This window comes from Empidonax traillii, unplaced genomic scaffold (genome assembly GCF_003031625.1).
Source record: "Empidonax traillii isolate 1590-97213 ecotype Southwest subspecies unplaced genomic scaffold, ASM303162v1 scaffold101:size1699134, whole genome shotgun sequence".
NCBI lineage: Eukaryota > Metazoa > Chordata > Aves > Passeriformes > Tyrannidae > Empidonax > Empidonax traillii.
Window position 1 is genome coordinate 1570589 of NW_020955294.1, and position 19467 is coordinate 1590055.

At 54.6% G+C, this 19467-nt stretch overlaps 2 protein-coding genes across 8 annotated transcripts in view; both read right to left on the bottom strand.

The window, feature by feature from the left end:
- Window positions 1-39: 39 nt before the first annotated feature.
- LOC114056712 (uroplakin-3b-like) lies at window positions 40-2136 on the bottom strand. Its single transcript, XM_027882134.1, has 7 exons — window positions 2079-2136; window positions 1685-1834; window positions 1374-1593; window positions 1208-1284; window positions 844-964; window positions 600-606; window positions 40-114 (listed from the first exon to the last, which is right to left on the bottom strand). Exons 1-7 carry the CDS (start codon window positions 2134-2136, stop codon window positions 40-42), a joined length of 708 nt encoding a protein of 235 aa, XP_027737935.1.
- A 2766-nt stretch (window positions 2137-4902) lies between these two features.
- DTX2 (deltex E3 ubiquitin ligase 2) overlaps window positions 4903-19467 on the bottom strand; it is a 34562-nt gene continuing 19997 nt past the window's right edge. For 3 of the 7 annotated variants that reach the window (XM_027882124.1, XM_027882125.1, XM_027882122.1), the window contains exons 5-11: window positions 14219-14350; window positions 8405-8491; window positions 7449-7519; window positions 6669-6827; window positions 6420-6581; window positions 5703-5792; window positions 5241-5575 (exon numbers count right to left, since the gene is read on the bottom strand). In XM_027882124.1, the coding sequence (XP_027737925.1) occupies window positions 5351-5575; window positions 5703-5792; window positions 6420-6581; window positions 6669-6827; window positions 7449-7519; window positions 8405-8491; window positions 14219-14350 (926 nt within the window). In that variant the 3' untranslated portion in view covers window positions 5241-5350. Of the gene's footprint in view, window positions 5576-5702; window positions 5793-6419; window positions 6582-6668; window positions 6828-7448; window positions 7520-8404; window positions 8492-14218; window positions 14351-19467 lie in introns of all 7 variants that reach the window. The other 4 variants (XM_027882121.1, XM_027882127.1, XM_027882126.1 and 1 more) reach the window with 4 other exon arrangements.

A 19467-nucleotide genomic window follows, 5' to 3' on the forward strand; every position in this document is an offset into this window, starting at 1 on the left:
GCGGCAAACAGGTTGGGCTCGTTTCCCCGGGAGCGTGTGTTATGTTTGAGCGCCCGCCGGCGAGGCGTGTTGGGAACCGCCGCACTCGGGGCACGGGTGGGCGACAGACCTCACCTGGGCAGTGGGGCAGAGAGGGACACACCGGGTGATCTGCCCACAGACCCCACGGGTGCCAGCGTGTGCCCCCCACCACGACACCAAATGTCACCAAACTGAGACCTTGGTTTGTTCCGGAGGGAATTCGGTGCCCCCACTCTCACAGCTCCCACCCTGAGTGGCCGAGGACCAGGAGGAGGCAGTCAGAGATGTAAAGTCAGACTTTACTTGGCAGGACACTTTACTTCTAGTGGAAGGGGTCCCTGCCCACGGCAGCGGGGTTGCAATGAGATGGTTTTTAGGGTCCCTTCCAATACAAACTGCTCCATGTTTCTATGGCAAGGAGCAGGGGGTCGGAGGGTAAAGCAGCCCAGCTCTGGGGGGCTGCACCCACAGCCTGGGGGCGGGGGCTGTGGCAGGGCCAGGGGGATGTGATGGGTCCGGTAGGATCTGCGGGCGAAGGCGCTGGTCCCCAAATCCCGTTGGCACAGGGAGCCCCACACCTTGGTACTGCAGAGAGAGAGATGCAGACGCGTCAAGCAGAGCCCATGAGCCCTGCCAGCCCCCCCTTCCCCCGTGCTGACCATCCCCAAGGGGCATTTTCTTCTGCAAACTATATCAACCTCCCCAGTTTAAAAACAAAAAGGCTTTTCAAATCTTAAAACCATCTTTGCTCCGTCTCTTTGCCAGTGGGGGGTGTTCTCCTGGGGCCCCTGCAGACACATCCCCCCCGAGCAGCCCCCGTACCCCAGGGCTCCGAGCACAGCAGTGGCCAGCACTGTCCCCAGGCTGGCCAGGAGGGAGGCGATGACCACCACGTCACTGCCACGGCCTGTGGGCAGGGGGTCGATGGTGCTTGGGCTGAGGGCTGGAAAGAGGCAGGATGAGGGATATGGGGAGACACAGAGAGCAGTGGAAAGGAGAGAGATGGAGCATACGGGGGACATCAGGGATCACTTCTCTCCCCTCTGGATTTTGGGGTGATGGCATGGGGCTCATGCTGTGCCGCATGCCAGCACCCCAACAGGGCAGGTAGGGGACCCACGGGGGGGGTGGCAGTGCCACCAGGCAGATGTGGGGACCCACAGGGGGATGGCAGTGCCACCGGTACCTCTGCGCAGGAGGATGGGGTTCGACCAGCGCGTCTCCGCTTTGGGGCCGTGGCAGCCCATCAGCAGGAACTTCACCCTGCGGTGGGTACGGGAACGACACCGGGGGGACGAGCACACCCCGCGTGGGGAGTTACCCGAGCTGGGATTCGGGGGTTCTGGCCTTACCTGTAGGGTCCTGGGGAGGGCAGGGGCCCGTTGCAGGGGTCCTGCCTGCCCTGGTCCTTGCACGCCGTGTCACCCCCGACCCGCAGCACGGCCGGGCTCGGGGCTGGGCAGGCGAACGCGGCCGCCGCCGTCTCCAGAGTCATGTAGGAGTGGGTGGTGGGCAGCTGCTTGTACAGGGGCACGTCAGCGCGGCATGAGGGGTTCCTGAAGGTGGCTGACGCTGCATGGCACAGATGGAGGGCGAGCGGCTCTGGTGAGGGTCCCCCACCCCCCTGCCAGGGGGAGATGTGCCCGGGGCAGCGGGTGCTCACCGTTGGCAAAAGCCACCACCAGCCAAACAGTGTCGGAGGCGTTGGCGTGCCGGTGGAAGACGCAGCAGGGTCTCTCCAGGGCGAAGGTGGTGGCAGTGACCTTCCCCAGCAGTGCCACGGGGGGCACGCGGGGCACGTAGGGCAGCTGGGCTGGGGGAGTGGACGGTGAGCGAGGGACCCCCTGTTCTGCTCCGCTCAGCAAGTGACTGACCACCCGTGAGAGGGCCCACGAGTGCCAGTGTTGGCACAAGGAGGGTTCACGGGATACCAGCAGGGTCAGCAGGAGGGGGACAGCACTGGTATGGAAACACCCCCACAGCCATGCCCAGCCCCATAACCCCCTCCCTGCCCCTCCAGACCCCGTCCCCCTCTGCCCTGTCCCCCAGGCAGTCACCCAGGCCCGCGGCTGTGCCTGTCCCAGCCAGCGCCAGCAGCACCCACGGCAGCTCCATGGCGTCCTCCCGCTGGGGCTGGATGTGCCGCTCTGCTCCGCTCACCCCGTCCCACTGCCGAGGGGACGAACTGCCCCCAGTGACCCCCCAGCGGGGACCGCCCGTCCCGAGGAGCCGGACCCTCCCAGCCCCACATTCCTGCACCGGCTCTGCCGGCCCGGCAGGACCCCGCGGGCAGGGGGGAACAGCTGAACCACCCGGGTCACCCCTCGGTCCTGCAGGACCCCCAGGCACCGGAGTGCGCTGCGAGGAACCAGGGTAAAGCCTGTGATGTGAAAGGGGAAACTGAGGCGCGGAGGAGGCACCGGACCCTCCAGGATGGGTTGGCGGGAGTCACAGTCTGTGTTGGGGACAGCTGGGCAAGAGGCCCTGCACCCCCCTTCACCCCACCGAGACCCAACTTCCTGCGGGTTGCCCGTGCCCACCGGGAGCCAGGGGTGAGCCCGTGCCCGACTGGTTCGGGTGCAGCCAGCCCAGCCCCGCGGGCAGGGAAGCGCTCCAAAGCATCACACCCGAACCCACCCAAACCCCAGCGATCAGGCGAACGGTCCCACCCAGCACCGGGGGCACGGAAGCACCAAGCTCTGGGGCCACCCCACGCTGCCATTTCCCCAACCATCCTTCCCCCTTCCTAGGGAAAGGCTTCCCGAGCCCTTTGCATGGGGCCAGGGACATCAGGAGCTGCCCCGCGGCTCGGGAGCCCCCCACCGCCACTCCCCACGCAAAGGGGTTGGAGTGCTCCTTCTCCCGTGTTTGCCAAGGGTAGCGGCCGCCCACTCCTGCGTGGGAGGGGATTTCCTCCCCCTTCCCAAGGGGCCGTGACAACGCCTTCAGATTAAGTGGAAATGGGGCATTCAAAGATTACACCGTCCAGCTGCAGAGGGGAAAAACAGGCGCAGCTGCAGCCTCCATCCCTCCTCCCTCTGATCCCTGACTTACTCACCGCTCCGACCCAGCAATACCTACCCTGGGGACCCTGCCAACCCTCCCCCTCTCCCCCCACCAGACCCCTCCCTGGCACTCCCGGCGGGGCGAGGGGCAGAGTAGGTGACGCAGGGGGACAGTGAGTCACAGTTTCAGCTGCCAGTACCCAGCATAGCTGCGGGGTCACGAACGGGCTAAGAATAACCACCCTGCGGCAGACGAGCCACTGCCGCGGGGGGCCGGGAGAGACCCCACCCTCCCCGGGGCTCCAGCGGGGGATGGAGCACACAAGTCTTTTGGTCAACCTGTCCAGCAGCATAATAAGCACTTATTTCAGGTTCTGTCCTCCTTCTCTGTGCTCCAGTGGGCACCACGGCATTACGGGAGCGGAGTGGAAACACAAAGCAGCACTGCCTGAGCTCCTGGATCTGCTCCTTTCCACCCCTTGGCTCCCCCCTGCCCCGGGGACTATCTGAGGCTCAGCACAGACAGGGCAAGGATTTCAGGAGATGCCTCATGTCCAAAGCTGTGACAGCCAGGGAGGAGCTGCTGAGCCTGACCAGCTCACAGCCCAATGCCCAAGCCCTGGACCAGCCCAGATGCAGCTGATTCACACCTCGGAGCAGCTGCTGGAGCTGCCTCGGGCAAGGCTCAGCAGGAAATTCTTGCTTTGTACAAGGCTGGGTGCTCAATTTTCGCTTCAGTTCACTGTTTTGATTGCTGTGAGAACATGATCCAGGGATACAAAGATGGGGTTTAAACTCAAAACCTCTCCCTTTCGCAACCAGGGTGAGAGAAGAACAGTCAGAGCTCGTTTGAGCAGAGCTCAGCACCAGACAGACAAGTAGCTGTGGCTCCCAAGGAGCTGCCATTCCTGCAGCATCCCTAAATTTCACAGGCTGGTTGATGGGTTTACCCCTAGAGCCTGCAAGCACAAGATGGACACTGGGGAAAACTCCTGCCCTGAAAGGCTCTGAAAAACCTTTAATATTTATATTATAATGGCAGGAAGAAAGCTGCCCATTTGCTGGTCCAGGACATGCTGGTCCCAGGAGGATGCCAAGGCAGAGCTGCCACAAAGCCCAGCCACATCCCAGATTTCCCAGGAAGGAGGTGAAAGGGGAGATGGCACCAGTGCCAAAGGGATGGTTTCAATGTGCAGCCGGGTCCAGTGGCCACAGGGAGGGGAACAGCTCTTCAAAAGACATCAGCTCCCAGCCTGGGGACACTGGGCCACCAGGACTGGGGCAATATCCCACTTGCAAGGTGCTAGGAGTACCAGGAGTGTGCTCCCAGCTGGAGAGCATCGCTGCTGGAACCTGGGCTGGCTGCCACCACCACAGGAGGAAGATGACTGTGACCAGCTGGTGGCACCAGTATCCCTGCAGCAGCAGAACAAAGCACAGCAGCTCCTCCCTGCAGAGGCTTCACCGTGCACAAACAGCCACAAATTGCTGCCATTTCACCTGAGAGAAGGAGAAAAGAGGGACAGGGTCTGCCAGAAGGGCTGGGGAGGAAAGAAGCGAGGCTGACAGCTCACAGCAAGAGCAGGGGGCTGCAACTTTGTGCAGGGTGGGCAGTGATGGCTCACCTCTGCTGACACCACAGCCACAGACCACCAGGATCCAGCAGCCAAAGTACTGACACAGGCTGGAAGCAACCCTGGGACCAGCACTCTGTGTCCTGCCTCCACCAAGATCCACGTCCCTCCAGCTGAGCTGAGCTTCCCTTCCTTTGTCCTGGCTGGAATGAAGCTCCCTGGATCAGGCTGGTCCCCCAGAGAGGGCCACTAAAGGTGAGGTACCCCAAGCCCTGAAGCGGCAGGAAGGCAGAGGCAGGGACTGGCTGTGGAAATGAAGAGTTTATTGGGACTGAGCAGAGATACAGGGCAGGAGGGAGGCAAGAGGTGCCTCAGGGAGCTGCTGTTCACCAGAGGGAGGCCCTCATTTGTTTTCCAGGTGGTTTAGTGGGAGAAAGGCACTCCCATCTCCCCACCCTGTCCCCAAGTATTACCAGAGGAAGGTCCTGCCTTCCCCAGGGGACCTGTCACCTCAGGACTGCTGTCCCAGCTGCTCCCGGCCATGGCCATCAATCCCACCCAGAGACACAAGTGCAGCTTCTACAAAAATATCCTTCCCTTCCCCCAAAAACGTGAAGAGCAGGTGGGGCTCCCACGGAACTGTTATTGCTCAGTGTGCCGGGTGGTCAGACACAGGAACTTTAAGGCATCAGGAATAAGTGCACTAGGTGGGCCCCCGAGGTGTGCACGGCACAGCCCGGCCCCCACGGCTCACTGTCCCAAGCAGTCCTCAGTGACCCCCTGGGCAGCCAGCTCTGCCAGCACATTGTCCAGGTAGTTGGGGTCGGGGTAGCCGTGGCCGCTCAGGTTTGAGTCCATCTCGGTCTTGTGGTGGATCTCGTTCCACACCACCGTGTTGCTCTCGCCGGTGGTGTTGGAGGTGCCCACTGTGAAAATCAGGCGCCTCTTCCAGGCCACCTTCAGGAGCTCCAGAACCTGGAGGGGGAAAGGAAAACCAAAGGTAGAAGACTTGAGCCATGAAAACAGCCTGCCAGAAGCCTGACAAGCTCAGTGCCATGAGATAACAGGAGAAGGGTGATGTTATCAGGGTACAGTGCTTTACCTTTCTGCCCTTCTCGTTGTCTGGTAGGTAGCAATAGCGAGGAAAGCCTCTGGCCGTGTATGGCATCCCAGGGTTGGGGTGCTCAGGGCCCTGCAAGGGATGAGACATATTTGACATGGACACACCCATCTGCATAGGAGTTGGGCAATTCCTCAGCAGCAGGATTTGACGCAGGCTCATCTCAAAGCAGCTCCTCCATGTAAAAGGCAGCTGATGAGCACAAGGTGTCTGACTTGTTCTTATTGGTCATGTGAGTATTACAGGTCCTCCAAGAGCGGTCTCATGCTGGGATACAAAGCTAGATCTTCTAAAATCTAATTAAATTCTGGTGGGAGACAGCCTCAAACCACAGCTTTTCCACGTGCTCTGATGACACCTTAAAAAAACCCCACACAGCTCAAACCTCTGCAAGCTCACTGCCACCACTGAAACCAGTGTGGGCTGTGAAACCACACATCGGGATCGCTCCCACCTTGTGAGCATGTTTCAGGCAGACATTAGTTCCTCACTGCAGGTGAAGAGCTGTTGTAAACTCTGGGGATGCTCAGAAAAAGATCTTTGATGGAGGAGACCCACACACACAGCTGGTGCAGCTGCTGGTTGCAGGCACCGTAGGCTGCTCAGTGATGAGCTGCCAGCAGGCACTGTACTGGATCCCAAAACTTTTCTGGGAGGCTCTCACAGCTTATGCTATCCACCAGCGTGCTGTGCACTCACCTGGATGCCTCTGCTGATGTGATACACAATCTGGATTGTCCCACAGTCCTTGTGGCCAGGGAGGGACTGGGGGAAAGTGGAGACTTCCATCTTCCCTTTGGGCTGGGTCCCAGTTTTCTCCCCGTAGATGGTTTTACAGGAGGGACACTGCAAGCTGCCATCCTGCCAGGAGAGAGAAGCCAGGATCAGAGCTCCACAGCCCAGTGACCTGGGTGCAGGGGACCTGGTGGGGACAGGCCAGCTGGGTACCTTGTTCCCGTTGGAGTACATGGCCAGCATGCAGAGCATGTGGAAGGAGTGCTGGCAGCTTGTCAGGCGACCAACAGCCTCTGGCCTGATGGTGCTGGACTCACACATGTCACTGTAGCCAGAGGGGGAGGAGAGCTTCTCCATGCAGATGATGCAGTCCTGGAGGAGAAACCACCACCTGTGAGCACAGGCTGATCCCAAGGACTGACCCATCAAGGAAGCCCTCAAGGAGATGCTTCACGAAGATCTGCCTTCTGCTTTAATCCCTCCCTTTGAGGTTTATGGGCACAGAGACAGGTTTCTTTATCTGGTTGGTATCGCCCCACTCCACTTCCTGCTTTGCCCAGGAGGTGGAGAGCTGCCATCAGTCACAGCAGATGAGTGGGAACTGGGTATGGCTGTCCTGCTTCTCTGCAAAGCAGCTCCAGTACAGGGTGTGATCGCTAGTTCTAATCTCTGAGCACTGAGAGACCAAACCCAAAGCTCTGAGCACTGAGAGACCAAACCCAGCCAGATCCAAGACAAATGGGGAGGCACTGTCAGGCTGAGCTATCCAACCCACATTGTGCTTTCTCTGTCACAGTCTTCTGACAAGGACCTGTTGTCAGATGTGGCCTCCAGGCAGTGCTGAGGCCTCTCTACCTCACATCAGTGCCACTGCAAGCAGCAGTATCTACCACACAGGATGCCCAAGGAAGGATGGTCCTCAGGCAACACTGTGGTTTTCATGACACCCCAGCGAACTCTGGGCAAGCTGGAGTTGCCTCACTGTCCTCTCACCTCATCAGCAGGAGTGCCCTTCAGCTCTTCCAGGTACTTCTTCACTACTGCTTCTGGCTCTGTTGGTGTGGCTGCACAAGGAGAGAGGTGAGAAAGAGGAGAAATCAGACACAGGGTGCAGTACGAGCAGCACGTGTGGGGTGAGCTAGAGAGAAGGGAGACAAGCAGGCCACTGGCCAGGATGCCAAGGAGAAAGGTTAGGGTTAGAGGGGGAGAAGAGGCTGCTCCAGCTGATCCCTACAAGCCCCACAAAGGCTCTGCTATCAGCAATGGCTCCCACCCGGACTGTGAGCGTCACAGATTGGCACCCCTTGTGCCGTACACCCGGGGGTCTGCCTGGAGCTGCTGTGCTCCAGTTCTCCCCAAGTGGTGCCAGGCAGGTCCCAGCTGGGCTTTCTGTGCATACCAGAAGCCAGCTGGGATCAAACTCAGTGGCCTCAGTAGGATAGAGGATCACACAGTCGATGCTGTCCAAGGAGAAAAGGCATTCCCACATCACCCCAGCTGGTGCCCAACAAGGACACCCAGCAACACACACCAAGCTTCAGGTCCTGTTTTGATTATGGCAGAATGTGCTTCACATCCTTAATGTGAAACAGTGGCCTTTCTCCTGAGCTTCCACAGACAGACTCATATCCAGCAAGACACAGTGCAAGTCACCCAAGCATATGAAACAAACCATTTTTTTAACTTGCAGCACATGACACAGATATCTTTGCATCTTCCCACATATAGTCCCTGATCCCATCCATCCAGGCACGGGCACCCAACCAGCCCACAGACCTGGTCCTCTCAGAAGCATTATGGGATGAAGCAACAGACATCACACAACACCCAGAGCAAGTTACCACCGAGCCCATCCTCTTGGAGCTGCCCAGGGAGGCTTGGCTTAAGCCAGGGAGCATCTCCTGCCCCTGTATAGCACCTGGCCCTGGGAGAGGAGAGGAGCTCCTTACCCGTCATCAGGCCTGTCACGGGGGCTGCCAGGCTCTTCCACCAGCCTGAGAGAGGAAACATTTGTGCAAGTGATGTTATGAGTCCACCTGGCAGGAGGCAAAGAGAGAGACTGGTCACTTGGCTTGGGGGAACCTTGTCCTTCCTTCCTTCCTTCCTTAATCCAAATCTGAGGGGTCAGCCAAGGCATAGCTCTTCCTTCTCCATTCTCCTTCCTGGCTGGAGTAGCTCTTCCTTCTCCATCCTGGCCAGATGGATCCTTTAGCACAGACAGTGCTGCTGCTCCCAACTCCACGCTCCCAGGGGGACACGGAGTATCACAATGTGCAACAGCTGAGCACTGGAGATGTGGCTGTACCTGCACAACACAAATCTTCAGCTCTCCCCATCTGTTTGGGTATTGCAAAACATGCAAAAGCCTGGATGGCACAGATCCTCTACCAGGTAGAAGCCCCTCATTCCCTAAAATGCCATGGAAGAAAGCAGGACAGAGCAATAACGTGGGCAGAACATCCTTTAGCTAATGAAGACTGATGAACTGGAAGCGGGACTTTTCTAACAAGAACACGGTGAGTTATTTTCAGAGGGGGATTCCTGGCCATTCCTGAAACACAAGATTTCTGGCAGCAGGAGCAGGAGGAAGGGATGACCGAGCACACAGAGCAAGAAAAGGAGCCCAGGAGGTGAAGAGATGCTTGCTCCAAGTGTCGGTGCCAGGCAGGAGAGACGCCTGACATCTCAGGCAGAGCTGGGCTTCATGATCATGTGGGAGATGGAGACCTCAGTTTCTGCAGGTTTTGGAAAGGCCTCTGTGAGCAGGACTAGCAGCTACCCACCCTAACTCCATCCACTTCCATGATGACCACTGTGTTCTCATCCCTGAGGATCTTGTGCTGCCTGGCAGGCTGACCACCATGTCCTTCTCCATCTGACCTGCATTTTCCAGGTGTCTCTTTCCGAGGTGACCTTCTTGTCTCCTCTGGCTTTGGGCTGGAGGAAGCAATGCCAAGAAGATGCACAGACAAGGTGAAGACAGTGAGGGAAGTGAGCAGAGAGGGCGTGTTACAGCAACACCTGCCTGGCCCTTGGCAGAACGCCCCAGCTCACCTGCTCCCACCTGCACACACCTGAGCAGCTTCAGAGCACTTTATCTAGTTCAGGGCGGTGGGGGATGCTCTCCCCTTGCAGCCCCTGGTGACTTTCCTTCTCTGCAGCAGCTCAGAGAAAAATCAATAACTCACCCAAGAACTGGCCAGGCTCATTCAAATGAAATCAATGAAAGGAGACAAAAATCTGGTGCAGGAAAGTCCTTGGGGTACAGCAGGGATTTTGAGCAAGGCAAATGGCATTACCCACCTCCCCAGCTGGCGTTAGGATGGAGCTGGGGCAATCAGACAGGCAGAAGAGAGTGATGCAGCCCTCAGCCATCCTTAGGAAACCCGTGCCTCATGGATTTGCAGTGGCATCTCCAATCTGTTCCTGTCACTTTGCTGTGGCAATGCTCCGGTGCATTTACAGCCACCAAGGCTGCCTGCAGAGAGGAAGGGCTGGGGAGCCCAGACGCTTTAGAAAAAATTGCCCCCAGCTGCGAGGATTTGAATGTCCAGTCCTAAAGGAGCCCTGTGACGCTGACAGCTTGGTTTTCAGCAGGGGTAGCAAACCCCACACAGCCTTCCTCGCCTCCAAAAGGAGGCTCTTCCTTGGACAGGCCAGCACGTCTGTCCAGGCACATCCCAGCAGCGTGGGGGGAGCCAGGAGGCAGCCGGGACCACGGCACGAGCCACGTCTGCTCCCGCACGCGAATCACTTCCTTACAGGACACTTTGCTCCGTACAAGTGTTTGCCTCCGAATCTTTGTTCTAGCCATCCCCTGGGATCATCAAAGCCCGTTCAGTCCCCAGAGCTTTCTGGATTCAATAGAGGATTGGAAATGCAATAGCAGGATCGACTGATGCTGTTTATCACTAGCTGGCCGAGTGCTGCACGACGGATTTATCCGGGATGCCAAAGAATGTTTACCATTCTTTCATTTACAAAGAGAGGGATATCAAATTGTTTCCAATGCTTCCCCTTCCTCCCTGTAGATAATAGGCTGCTTGCTGAAGCAAGGGCTTTCCACGGGCAACGTTTAACAGATGTGTTTCGAATCCTTACTCGGCAACCAAATGCTTGCAGCAGTAACATGTCTCCTCCTGTATCCCAAAATGAGCCATACGGTTTCCAGCAGACATTTTTTTGATACCCTCTGCAGGCCAGACACGGGTTGTTTCTAGTTACTGTCATGAACACTCACACAGCTCTGATCACCTCTGCTCCCTGCGCTTGCAAAGGCTGGATCTCCCAGCCTCAACCCCTGAAAGGGCTGTCCAGAAATCTGGGAGGTGAGAGGAGTTTGGTGCTAAAAACAGGTTTTTCCACGTTCAGCATTTCAGCAGGATAGCCCAGTGATCAGGCTGCTCTGGTCAGAACACCCCTGTTACTGCAGCCTGTCTCCTTCCCCAGGGGAACAGGGAGCTCCCCCAACTCCAAGGCACAGGCACTTGCACAGTCCACAGACCCAGCTGCAGACAGACAGACATATGGGGAGCAATCAGAGTCAGCAGTGATTAATCTCCTTGCTTGGCAGGGAAGAGTAAACCATCTCCTCTCCCTCCTTACAGCAGCACTCCACACGTGCCTGCCCGCCCTAGGGAGGATGGATGTGCAGGGAAAACTCCTTGCCAGGTGGAAGCGGGTGGTGACCCCACCATCCAGAGGGTAACAAGTAGCAGAGCAAGCTCAAACCAACACCTCCTCTCTGCAGTCCCCCCGTGAGGTCTCGGGAGCCCTGTGGTGTCCAGCTCCATGGCCAAGCAGTGCTTGGGCACAGCAAGACGAGCCACTGACAGCAGCAAGGCCCCAGTCAGCGAGGCTGGCACGAGGCAGTGGCTGCAGCATCCCGAGGAAGCGCAGCGCGGTGCCAGCCGGCGGGAAGGCAGCGCCGATCCATGAGGATGGCAGACGCTGCCAGGCCGTGTGCCAGGATAACACAGAGCCTTGCCTGGAGACTACGGCTTCCCCGAGACCCGCAGCACGTGTCTGTGCCAGACATAGCCCTGCCAGAACAGCGACAACGCTAATGAGTCCTGACTAATTAGCGCCTCTGTTTAACACACCCCAGCTATATCCGGCTGCAATTCCATCAGCACCGCCTCAACCCAGGTGGGACCTGGATTTGCAGCAGCAGGAGGGAGGGAGAAGAGGCTCAGGAGAGGCACACTGCACCCACCACCAGCTGGTTGTATTTAGTACACTGCTGGGCCCACTCCTGGATGCACAGCTCTTGCTTGAGATGGAAAATCCTAGAGGGGTGTGGGAGAGGACACACGATGCAGAAATTCAGGGCACAAAACAGGCCCATCTCTGCCTGTTGGCTGCTTCAGGGTCTGTAAAGGCAAAGAGAACAGCCTGGCCAGAAGTCAGGTTCAGGACCTGCAATGCAGAACAATGTTCCTAAGCCCTGAGGGGTGTTGTACAAGCACAGCTTGTTCTCCCCAGCAAAAGGAGATCCTGCTTTCCAAAACAAGAGAGGGATTTTAACAACCTGAACCACTGAAAGGTCCCCCTTCTCATGGGTCATTGTGGGAAAGGACAGAGCTGGCAGTCTCCTCTTGCAGCAGGAGGATGGCTGGGGCAAGTCCTGCCCATGCCAGATGGGAAAAGAAGCTCCTTGATGCCCCTTCCCCATTCCATCCCTCCTGCTGGTGTCCCCTCTGCTCCTCTGCAGGTGTCCCAGCCCCAGCAGGTGGCATTGGAGAGCTGGCAGGGAGGTGACAGCCTGGCCTGGGGCTGGGGCCAGGCTGCCCCAGCACAGCCCTGCAAGCACACAGGGGTGCTCCCAGTGCTGCCCCCAGCATTGAGGAACTGGCACCTCATGGCAGAGGAGATGCTGAGGGGGTACAAAACACCCAGCACAGCTACAGCCACCCCTCTGCTCCCTGGCAGACACCTAACACGGTGTGTGTTGCTCTCACCCCCGGCCCACATCCCATCCTCCTTGCTCCCCGTTCCATGCTCTGCATTGCTGCTTTCCCCACACCACTCCCAAGGCACATCCTCCTGTTAACACCCCTTACAGCATCCTGGCTGTTTGCACCCACATCCCCTCCTGCCAGGGAGGGCTGGATGTTGTGACTGGTGCAGTGCTCAGGATAGAGAGACCCCGTGGAGGAGGAACCAGCAGCCAGCTGGGCTGCAGAGGAGCAGGGCCTTGTGTCTGTGGCCACATCATACCCTAAATACAACCATTTCATGTCACTAACCAGCAGCAGGTGATCAACACCAATGCAGGCCTAGCCCTCGGTTTTTTGGGCTCCTCTGTGGGAGGGCCTGGCCTCTCACAGCTCCATTTCAGCACTGTTTCCAGGGCATTCCCACCACTCAGCCCTCATCCCTGGCTGTGGAGGGCTGCTTGGATGCTGCCCGTGCCAGGAGTGGAGCACCAGGAGCCACATTATCCCACCACCTTGCCAGCTGGCTCCATAGAGTGAGATCCTCATCCAGCCCCCCTGTCATCCACCTCCACTCGGCTCTTCTCCTTCACCTCCCATTTTCCTTCGCTCCTCCTGTTCTTCACTGCTTCTCCTGCCGCCCCTGCTTTCTCCTCCCCCTCCATCACACATCCTACTCCACATTTGCTCTCTCCCTCCTTCTTGCAGCTCCCTCCATAATGCATTTCCACAAAATACCTCCCTCCTCATTTAATTTCTATTTTCCTTCCTGCCTCCTTCACACAGCTTTGGACTCTGTGGACTCCAAGAAGAGAAAAAAAATGTACCAATACACTCCCCAGACAGGCAGATGCCTCTTCCCCTCCACCTCCGGGCTCTTCCCTTTCTTAAATATAAGCATCTCAGATAAATGTTGAACACTTTCCACCTCTAGTCCCCCCTTTTTTGCTAATCCAAAGTGGGGGGGACACACTGTAGGTTTGGTGGTGGTTGACACACCTGTGCCAAGGTTGGCAAACAACCTCTACAGCTACACCAGGCTGGATTCACACCTACTCCTGCAGAGTCCTAAGGCTGCTACACACAGATGGAATCCAGGCTGTAAACTGGGAGCCCACAGGCTCTGCAAAGGTGAGGGATGCCAGTGAGATAAGAGGAGAAATGAAAGCCCAACCCTGGAAGTGGCTCAGCTCGGCACAAGAGCCAAGGCAACCCATCCCTTCCTGCCATGGCACATCCACCTGAGAGCGCCCCACTCCCATTCCAGACGAGAGGTGGAAAGAATAAATCCACTGCAATTTGACCTAGAAAGCCCTGCATGACTCAGGGGCCTGCTGGTTTGGCAGGTCCTTGTCATCCCATGACTCAATCATGACGAGCATGGCTCACAAGCAAACCTTCTCTCCAGAGCACATATGGATTCAGTGCTCTCCTTGATGGTCCCTGAGCTCCCAGAGTTGTTCCACCACTGACTCAGAAGGTCCTGGTACGTGGACACTCAGGGTTCCCCAAGAGGGTGCAGAAGGAGCACGGGGGGAGCGTGACACGCACAGATGACAGAGCTGCTCCAGCTTTAATTATGGATGGAAACAAGCAGACCTACCAGAGGACCACATCTACTTTCTCATTTTATTTCACAGCCTGTCAGAGACAGTGCAGGTCAGGGGAGACGTGTCCTGCTTCTCCCCTCAGTGGGACAAACACCATCAGTCAAACCAGAAGAGCCGAGAGGGTGGAGGGAGAGACGAGAGGGAAGGAGGGAGCACAGAGAGACAAAAAAAGAGAAGGAGATGGAAGCAAATATATCAGAGTTTGAGCAGGAACTACCTTTCTTGGACACTTTCCTCCCCTCCTTAACTGAGCTGTGTTTTTTAGTGGCTCTATGGGTGCTGGCAGCTTGCGGCACACGGGTGAGGTGCACGGGGAGTCCGGCGGCTGACATCAGAATAGCCGTCATGCCTACAGTGGGTGCGAGGTCAACATGCAGGAGGGAAACAATGGGGAAATACAATCATTAAAAAAAAAAAATAATCTTTTAAAGGAAATTAAAAAAAAAAAAAAAAAAAAAAAAAAAAAAAAAAAAAAAAAAAAAAAAAAAAAAAAAAAAAAAAAAAGGATAAAATAAACCAAAACCCAAGCCCTTGATTCAGAGGACATAAAACATCCGAGAGGCAACAGGGTTGGAGTCAGCACAAGGACAGGATCCAGAGGTTTTCAGAGGGAGGAGCCCAGGTAGTAAATTAAAGGGGGGGGAAGTGTGGGCACACCTCTGTGTTGGTGTGTGAACAGGACCTTCCTCTTTGCCTTGGCTTTAGGGCTCCTCAGGCACTGAGTCTGCCATGGTGCAGGGTTCTCCCACTCACCAGAGCCCTGGGATCAGTCCTGAAGGATTAGGGGCATTACTGGTATCTCGTAAAGGTCCTGCTCAGCTGCTCCCACCTAAAGCTATCTATTTCAACAGTGCCACACCAAACCCATCTCCAGAGTGCAGCTGAACTCAGCCCCTCACTCACCCCACACCCTCTCCTCCCTGGCACTCTGGTTTTCCCTTGCACTCCCAGCTCCATGCAATCCTCACCCTCCCCCATCCCAGCCAGCTGTATCCACGGGATGCAGTTTGATAAAGCTAATGAATCATTAAAAAGGACGGCCATTCCCTGAAGGTAAAATTGGCACACAGACAGCTACAGGACTGATCACACTGATCCCGAGATGTTTGCCTGTGAAATGCAGGCTGGTTACAAATCATAACATTTCCAAGGTACCATACTGCTCTCACACCTACATCCAAGAGAATACCTGCCTTTACTTTCCCAAGAGCAATTTCCCACGTGCAACAGACAGCATGAGAACTAAAAGAAAAAAAAAAAAGCTTATAGTTGCTGGTTTTTAGGTTTTCTGCTCTTGCTTTGCATTTCCCCATAAGTCACCTCTGATAGCAGACCACACAAACCACATCCTAATGCTATGGACATTCCTGCCAGCATCCTCAAATAAGCAACCAGTCAAGAATTTGCATCCTGTGTCTAGAAATCCCCTGGGCAAAGCCTGTGTCAGTGCTCCACAAGCAGAACCACTCCTACACAGTGCCAACCACAATTCATGCCTCCTTCTCCTAAGGTCAGAGCACAATAAATATTCCAGAAGCTGTTCAACTCCTTTCCTGAAACCCAAAGTTGAATACTTTCACTAAAGCTTTCCCATCTATGGACCAAAAGACAGAAGGAGTTGCACAACACAGGGAAAGGGGCACAGATGGAGGAAGGAGTTTCCCCAGGGTTACCCAAGAACTTCTGGCAGGGCTGGTCTGGCCACAAGACCAGGCTGCCCAATGGATGGTGAAAGTTCCAAATGGAAATAGGTAAGCAGGCAGCCATGGATCACCCTCATGAGGTGCCATCATTGTGGACCTAGATCTGAGGTGCTACAGGGCCAGAGGAGGATCTTCAAAGCATACAAAGCCTGGGTTAGTGTCCCTTGTCCCACTGACAGCAGACCCTTCCCAGCAGACCAGCCAAGGAGAGCCCATCAGATCCAGAAATTTCACCATCAAAATAACTTCCTTTCAATCCTGAACTAAAGACCACAAGCCTATTTTATGTTCTCAACACTGGTCTAAGCCAGCAGTCCACTACTTCCAGGAAGAGCTTGAATGTTCCCATAACAAAAGCTACTTGTTTTTTCATGTGTGAGTACCACTGAGCACCTGAAGCCCAGCAGCAGCACCAAAGCTGCCACCTACACATGTACCAGGCAGGTCCTTCCCCCTTCCAGCAGGTTAAAGGACAGCCAGAGGTATTCCCAGAAGAGCAATACCAACTGATTAGAGAGCCCGGAGGAACAATATTCTTGAGAAACAGGGAAGATGCTGCCCCCGCCACAGCTGGGGAGATCATCTCAGTCTGACCCCACTGAGGCTGCAAAATACAATTCCCAGAATTGGTGCAGAAACCAAAGTTAAAGTTGTGTCTAAAAAAGCTGTTTCTAAGCAGTGCAATAGCACTGATTGCACAGACTGACATTTGAAAAGCGAGTCCAAAGACTAACAGGGATTATCACCACCCACGCACAGCTGACTGATAGGCAAATGCAAAATTAATGTGTTCTTCTGAAGAGATCAATACTGTCTTGCTAACATTAGCATGCAGGGCCCATAAAAAAAAAAAAAAGAAAAGAAAAAAAAAAGAGAGAACACAGCAGAAGCAGAGGCTGAACAACCAGCTTCAAACCCTCAATGTCACAGGGCAACACGCTGCCTTCAAAAATCAGTGCAAGCAAAGAGCATGAGCCACAGAATTTCAGGTGAGTTCAGCTACCCTCTAACACAGCCCCTCTTGTACCTGGAACAGCATGCCAGCACCATGAGTCACCACCGAACGCCCCCCCACCCCCAGCATTTTTCCCTCAAACTCTTTTGTTTTATGAGCTGCAAACCCATCTGCAGCTCCTCGCAGACATAGAGCACGGGGCAAACGTGGGACCAGCAGAATTACCCCAACCCAATGTTCTCTCAGTTTTAAATTGGTCAAGAAAAGGTAAAAGTGGGAAAACACGTTTTCCTGGCCAAGTTTTAGCCTTCTGCTGCCTTCAAAGAAACATGCAATGAATCGATGCATCACTAAATGCAGATTCAGATCAAGAGAGTGTTCAAAAAGGGGATGTCCTGGTGTTAACGCTGCTCTTCTGGCTCATCTCCAACAGAAATGCCTCCTTTGAAGTTCTAACACAATACTGCAAATCTCAGCATTAACAATCCTCCCACAAGTTTGGTGGCAGAGTCCCCAGTAGGGGATCCCCTCTGCCCCAGGCCTTCCATGGAAGTGTGTGCTCATACCAAGTGCCAAAACAATACACAAACACGTCACATCTGCAGATGGAGTCTCTGATTCTGACCATGGACACAACAATTTCAAGTCAGAACCTGTTATAGGCATCCATGGAGTTGTGTCAGGAGCAAGTGTAGCTCTAAACCTGGATAAATTCTCCCTGAATACACAAGGGGCAAGTTGCAGCATGACAAGCTTGCCCAGGCCAAGCCTGCTTTGGACACCACGTGTTCCTGTGAGAGTTCCTGCTGCTCACCAGCAAGCCTGGGAGCTTGAAAAATATTATTTAATGTGTTCACAGTTTCCATGGGGCACTGGGTTTCTTGCCTGCAAGGACTGCAGGAGTGAAGAGACCAAGCCTCCTGAAACATTCTCTGGCATCTGATCTGCTGTGAACACCTGCAATAACCACACTCAGAACTGCCTCTTCTCTCTTGCTCAAAGCATCTATCTGGCCAGAAATACAACGTTAGTGACTCCTGGGGGTAAAATTATTTTCACTGGAGCTATGAGAACATCCACCAGCTTTTCTCAGCCTGCTGTGTAAATAATGGACTTTTGTAATATCCTGTGCAGAGGCTGAGCACGGGAAATATACCCTGACATAATGTAATGAGTGTTGAGGACACACTTACTCATATCCAGCCCAACATGCCCCTCTGGTCACCAGCTCTGGCTAATGAGCTGCATTTGCACAGGCCTCAGGCTGGCACAGGGCAGAGCTTATCTGCAAATAACATGAGATCTCAGAAAAGCATTGCTAATTTGTACAATTACATCCACCAGTAAAATCATTATGCTTAGTATGTTCCCAAATGGCCCAGCTCCAGGAATCATGTGAATGGGAAATACTCCGTTTCATTTAACAAAAAGCTCATTTCCAGCCTTCCTCTTAAAAATAGTATTAGACAGGCTTTTATATGAGCACCTTGCCCAGCCCTCAAGCCCCAAGGCACACCAGCTAAACTCCATTATTCCCAGGACATCTTAGTCCAGCTGATCCTTGAACACCAATACTGTGGTTAAACAGTTTGCTCAGACCTCTCTTCTGGCTTTCCACTGTACCAGCCGAATACTCACGGGGAAAGAAAGAGCTTAAAAGACAAGTTTCCACATGCACTTTGAAGTATTAAATAAGCAGAAAGCAAGGGAAAAGAAGTTATGGGGTTTTGTACAAAACATGGTTTTAAAGTCAGCTTCACAATGTCTGAGATCCCAAGTGGTGCTTTCAGCAGACGTGGGGTTGACAGTGCTACAAATCCCTCGCTCATCATGCAAACAAAACCCAGCTTCTCGTTTAGACCCACAGGGCTCCTCATCTCCCTGTTTATCCACCAGAGGCTCCTCCCTCTACATCCAAAAGATGCACCTGCAGCATTTCTCAAGATCACCCATGAGATTCGGGGGTTTTATCTCTCCAGCTTCAAACCAGAGCCGAAGCTGCTGAGGCACCCGGGGACGGAGACCACGGGCTGTGAGACTTCTGGACACGCTTCCCAAAATAAAACCTCCTTCATTCTCATCCAAGACTTCCCTCTCCCTCACAACATGAGAGCCCTAGAGAACCCAGCCTTTGCCACTGATGCTGAAGGAAGCAGTTCATGCAGCAGGGACTGGAGGAACAAAAGAGGCCCAGATTTTGTTAGAGAACAACCTGAGTAACGAGTAACTCGCACATCATCAGTAGGATTTTAAAGATGAACAAAATACTACTTCCCTGAAGTGGTTCAAGACACAAAGCAGAACATACTGGGGAAGAGTGTGTCCCTAAAGACCCAACCAATTAATGTTTCAATAGAACTATTCCTTTTTACCAGAACTCCACTGCTTCCTTTTTACCAGAAATATCCCTTGAGATTTATTTTCCTTCTGCTTCCTAATTAACTTGTATTAATCTTTCCTCTGGTTCCATGTGACTTTGAGGACAGACTCAAATTCAGATTTCCCTCCTCCCTTGCACCTCTGAGGTGTGTCACACTTGGCAGAAGGCAGCACAGTGCCCACCAAAGCAGTGCCCTATAAAGACCTGGATCTGAAGGAGACGCTGGCCCCAGGGATTTGCTCCTGCACTGACCACACTCAGCTCTGCACTCCCCTGCACCCCAGAGTGCATTGTGGAGACTTGTAAGTGTTAAAGTGAATAATTATTCCCTCTTTTGCACCCCCAGCCTGCAACAGAGATATCAATTACAAGCTTAACCATTTTACTGTATTAAATGGTGGCAAGTGGCTTATTTTACTGGGCTTTCC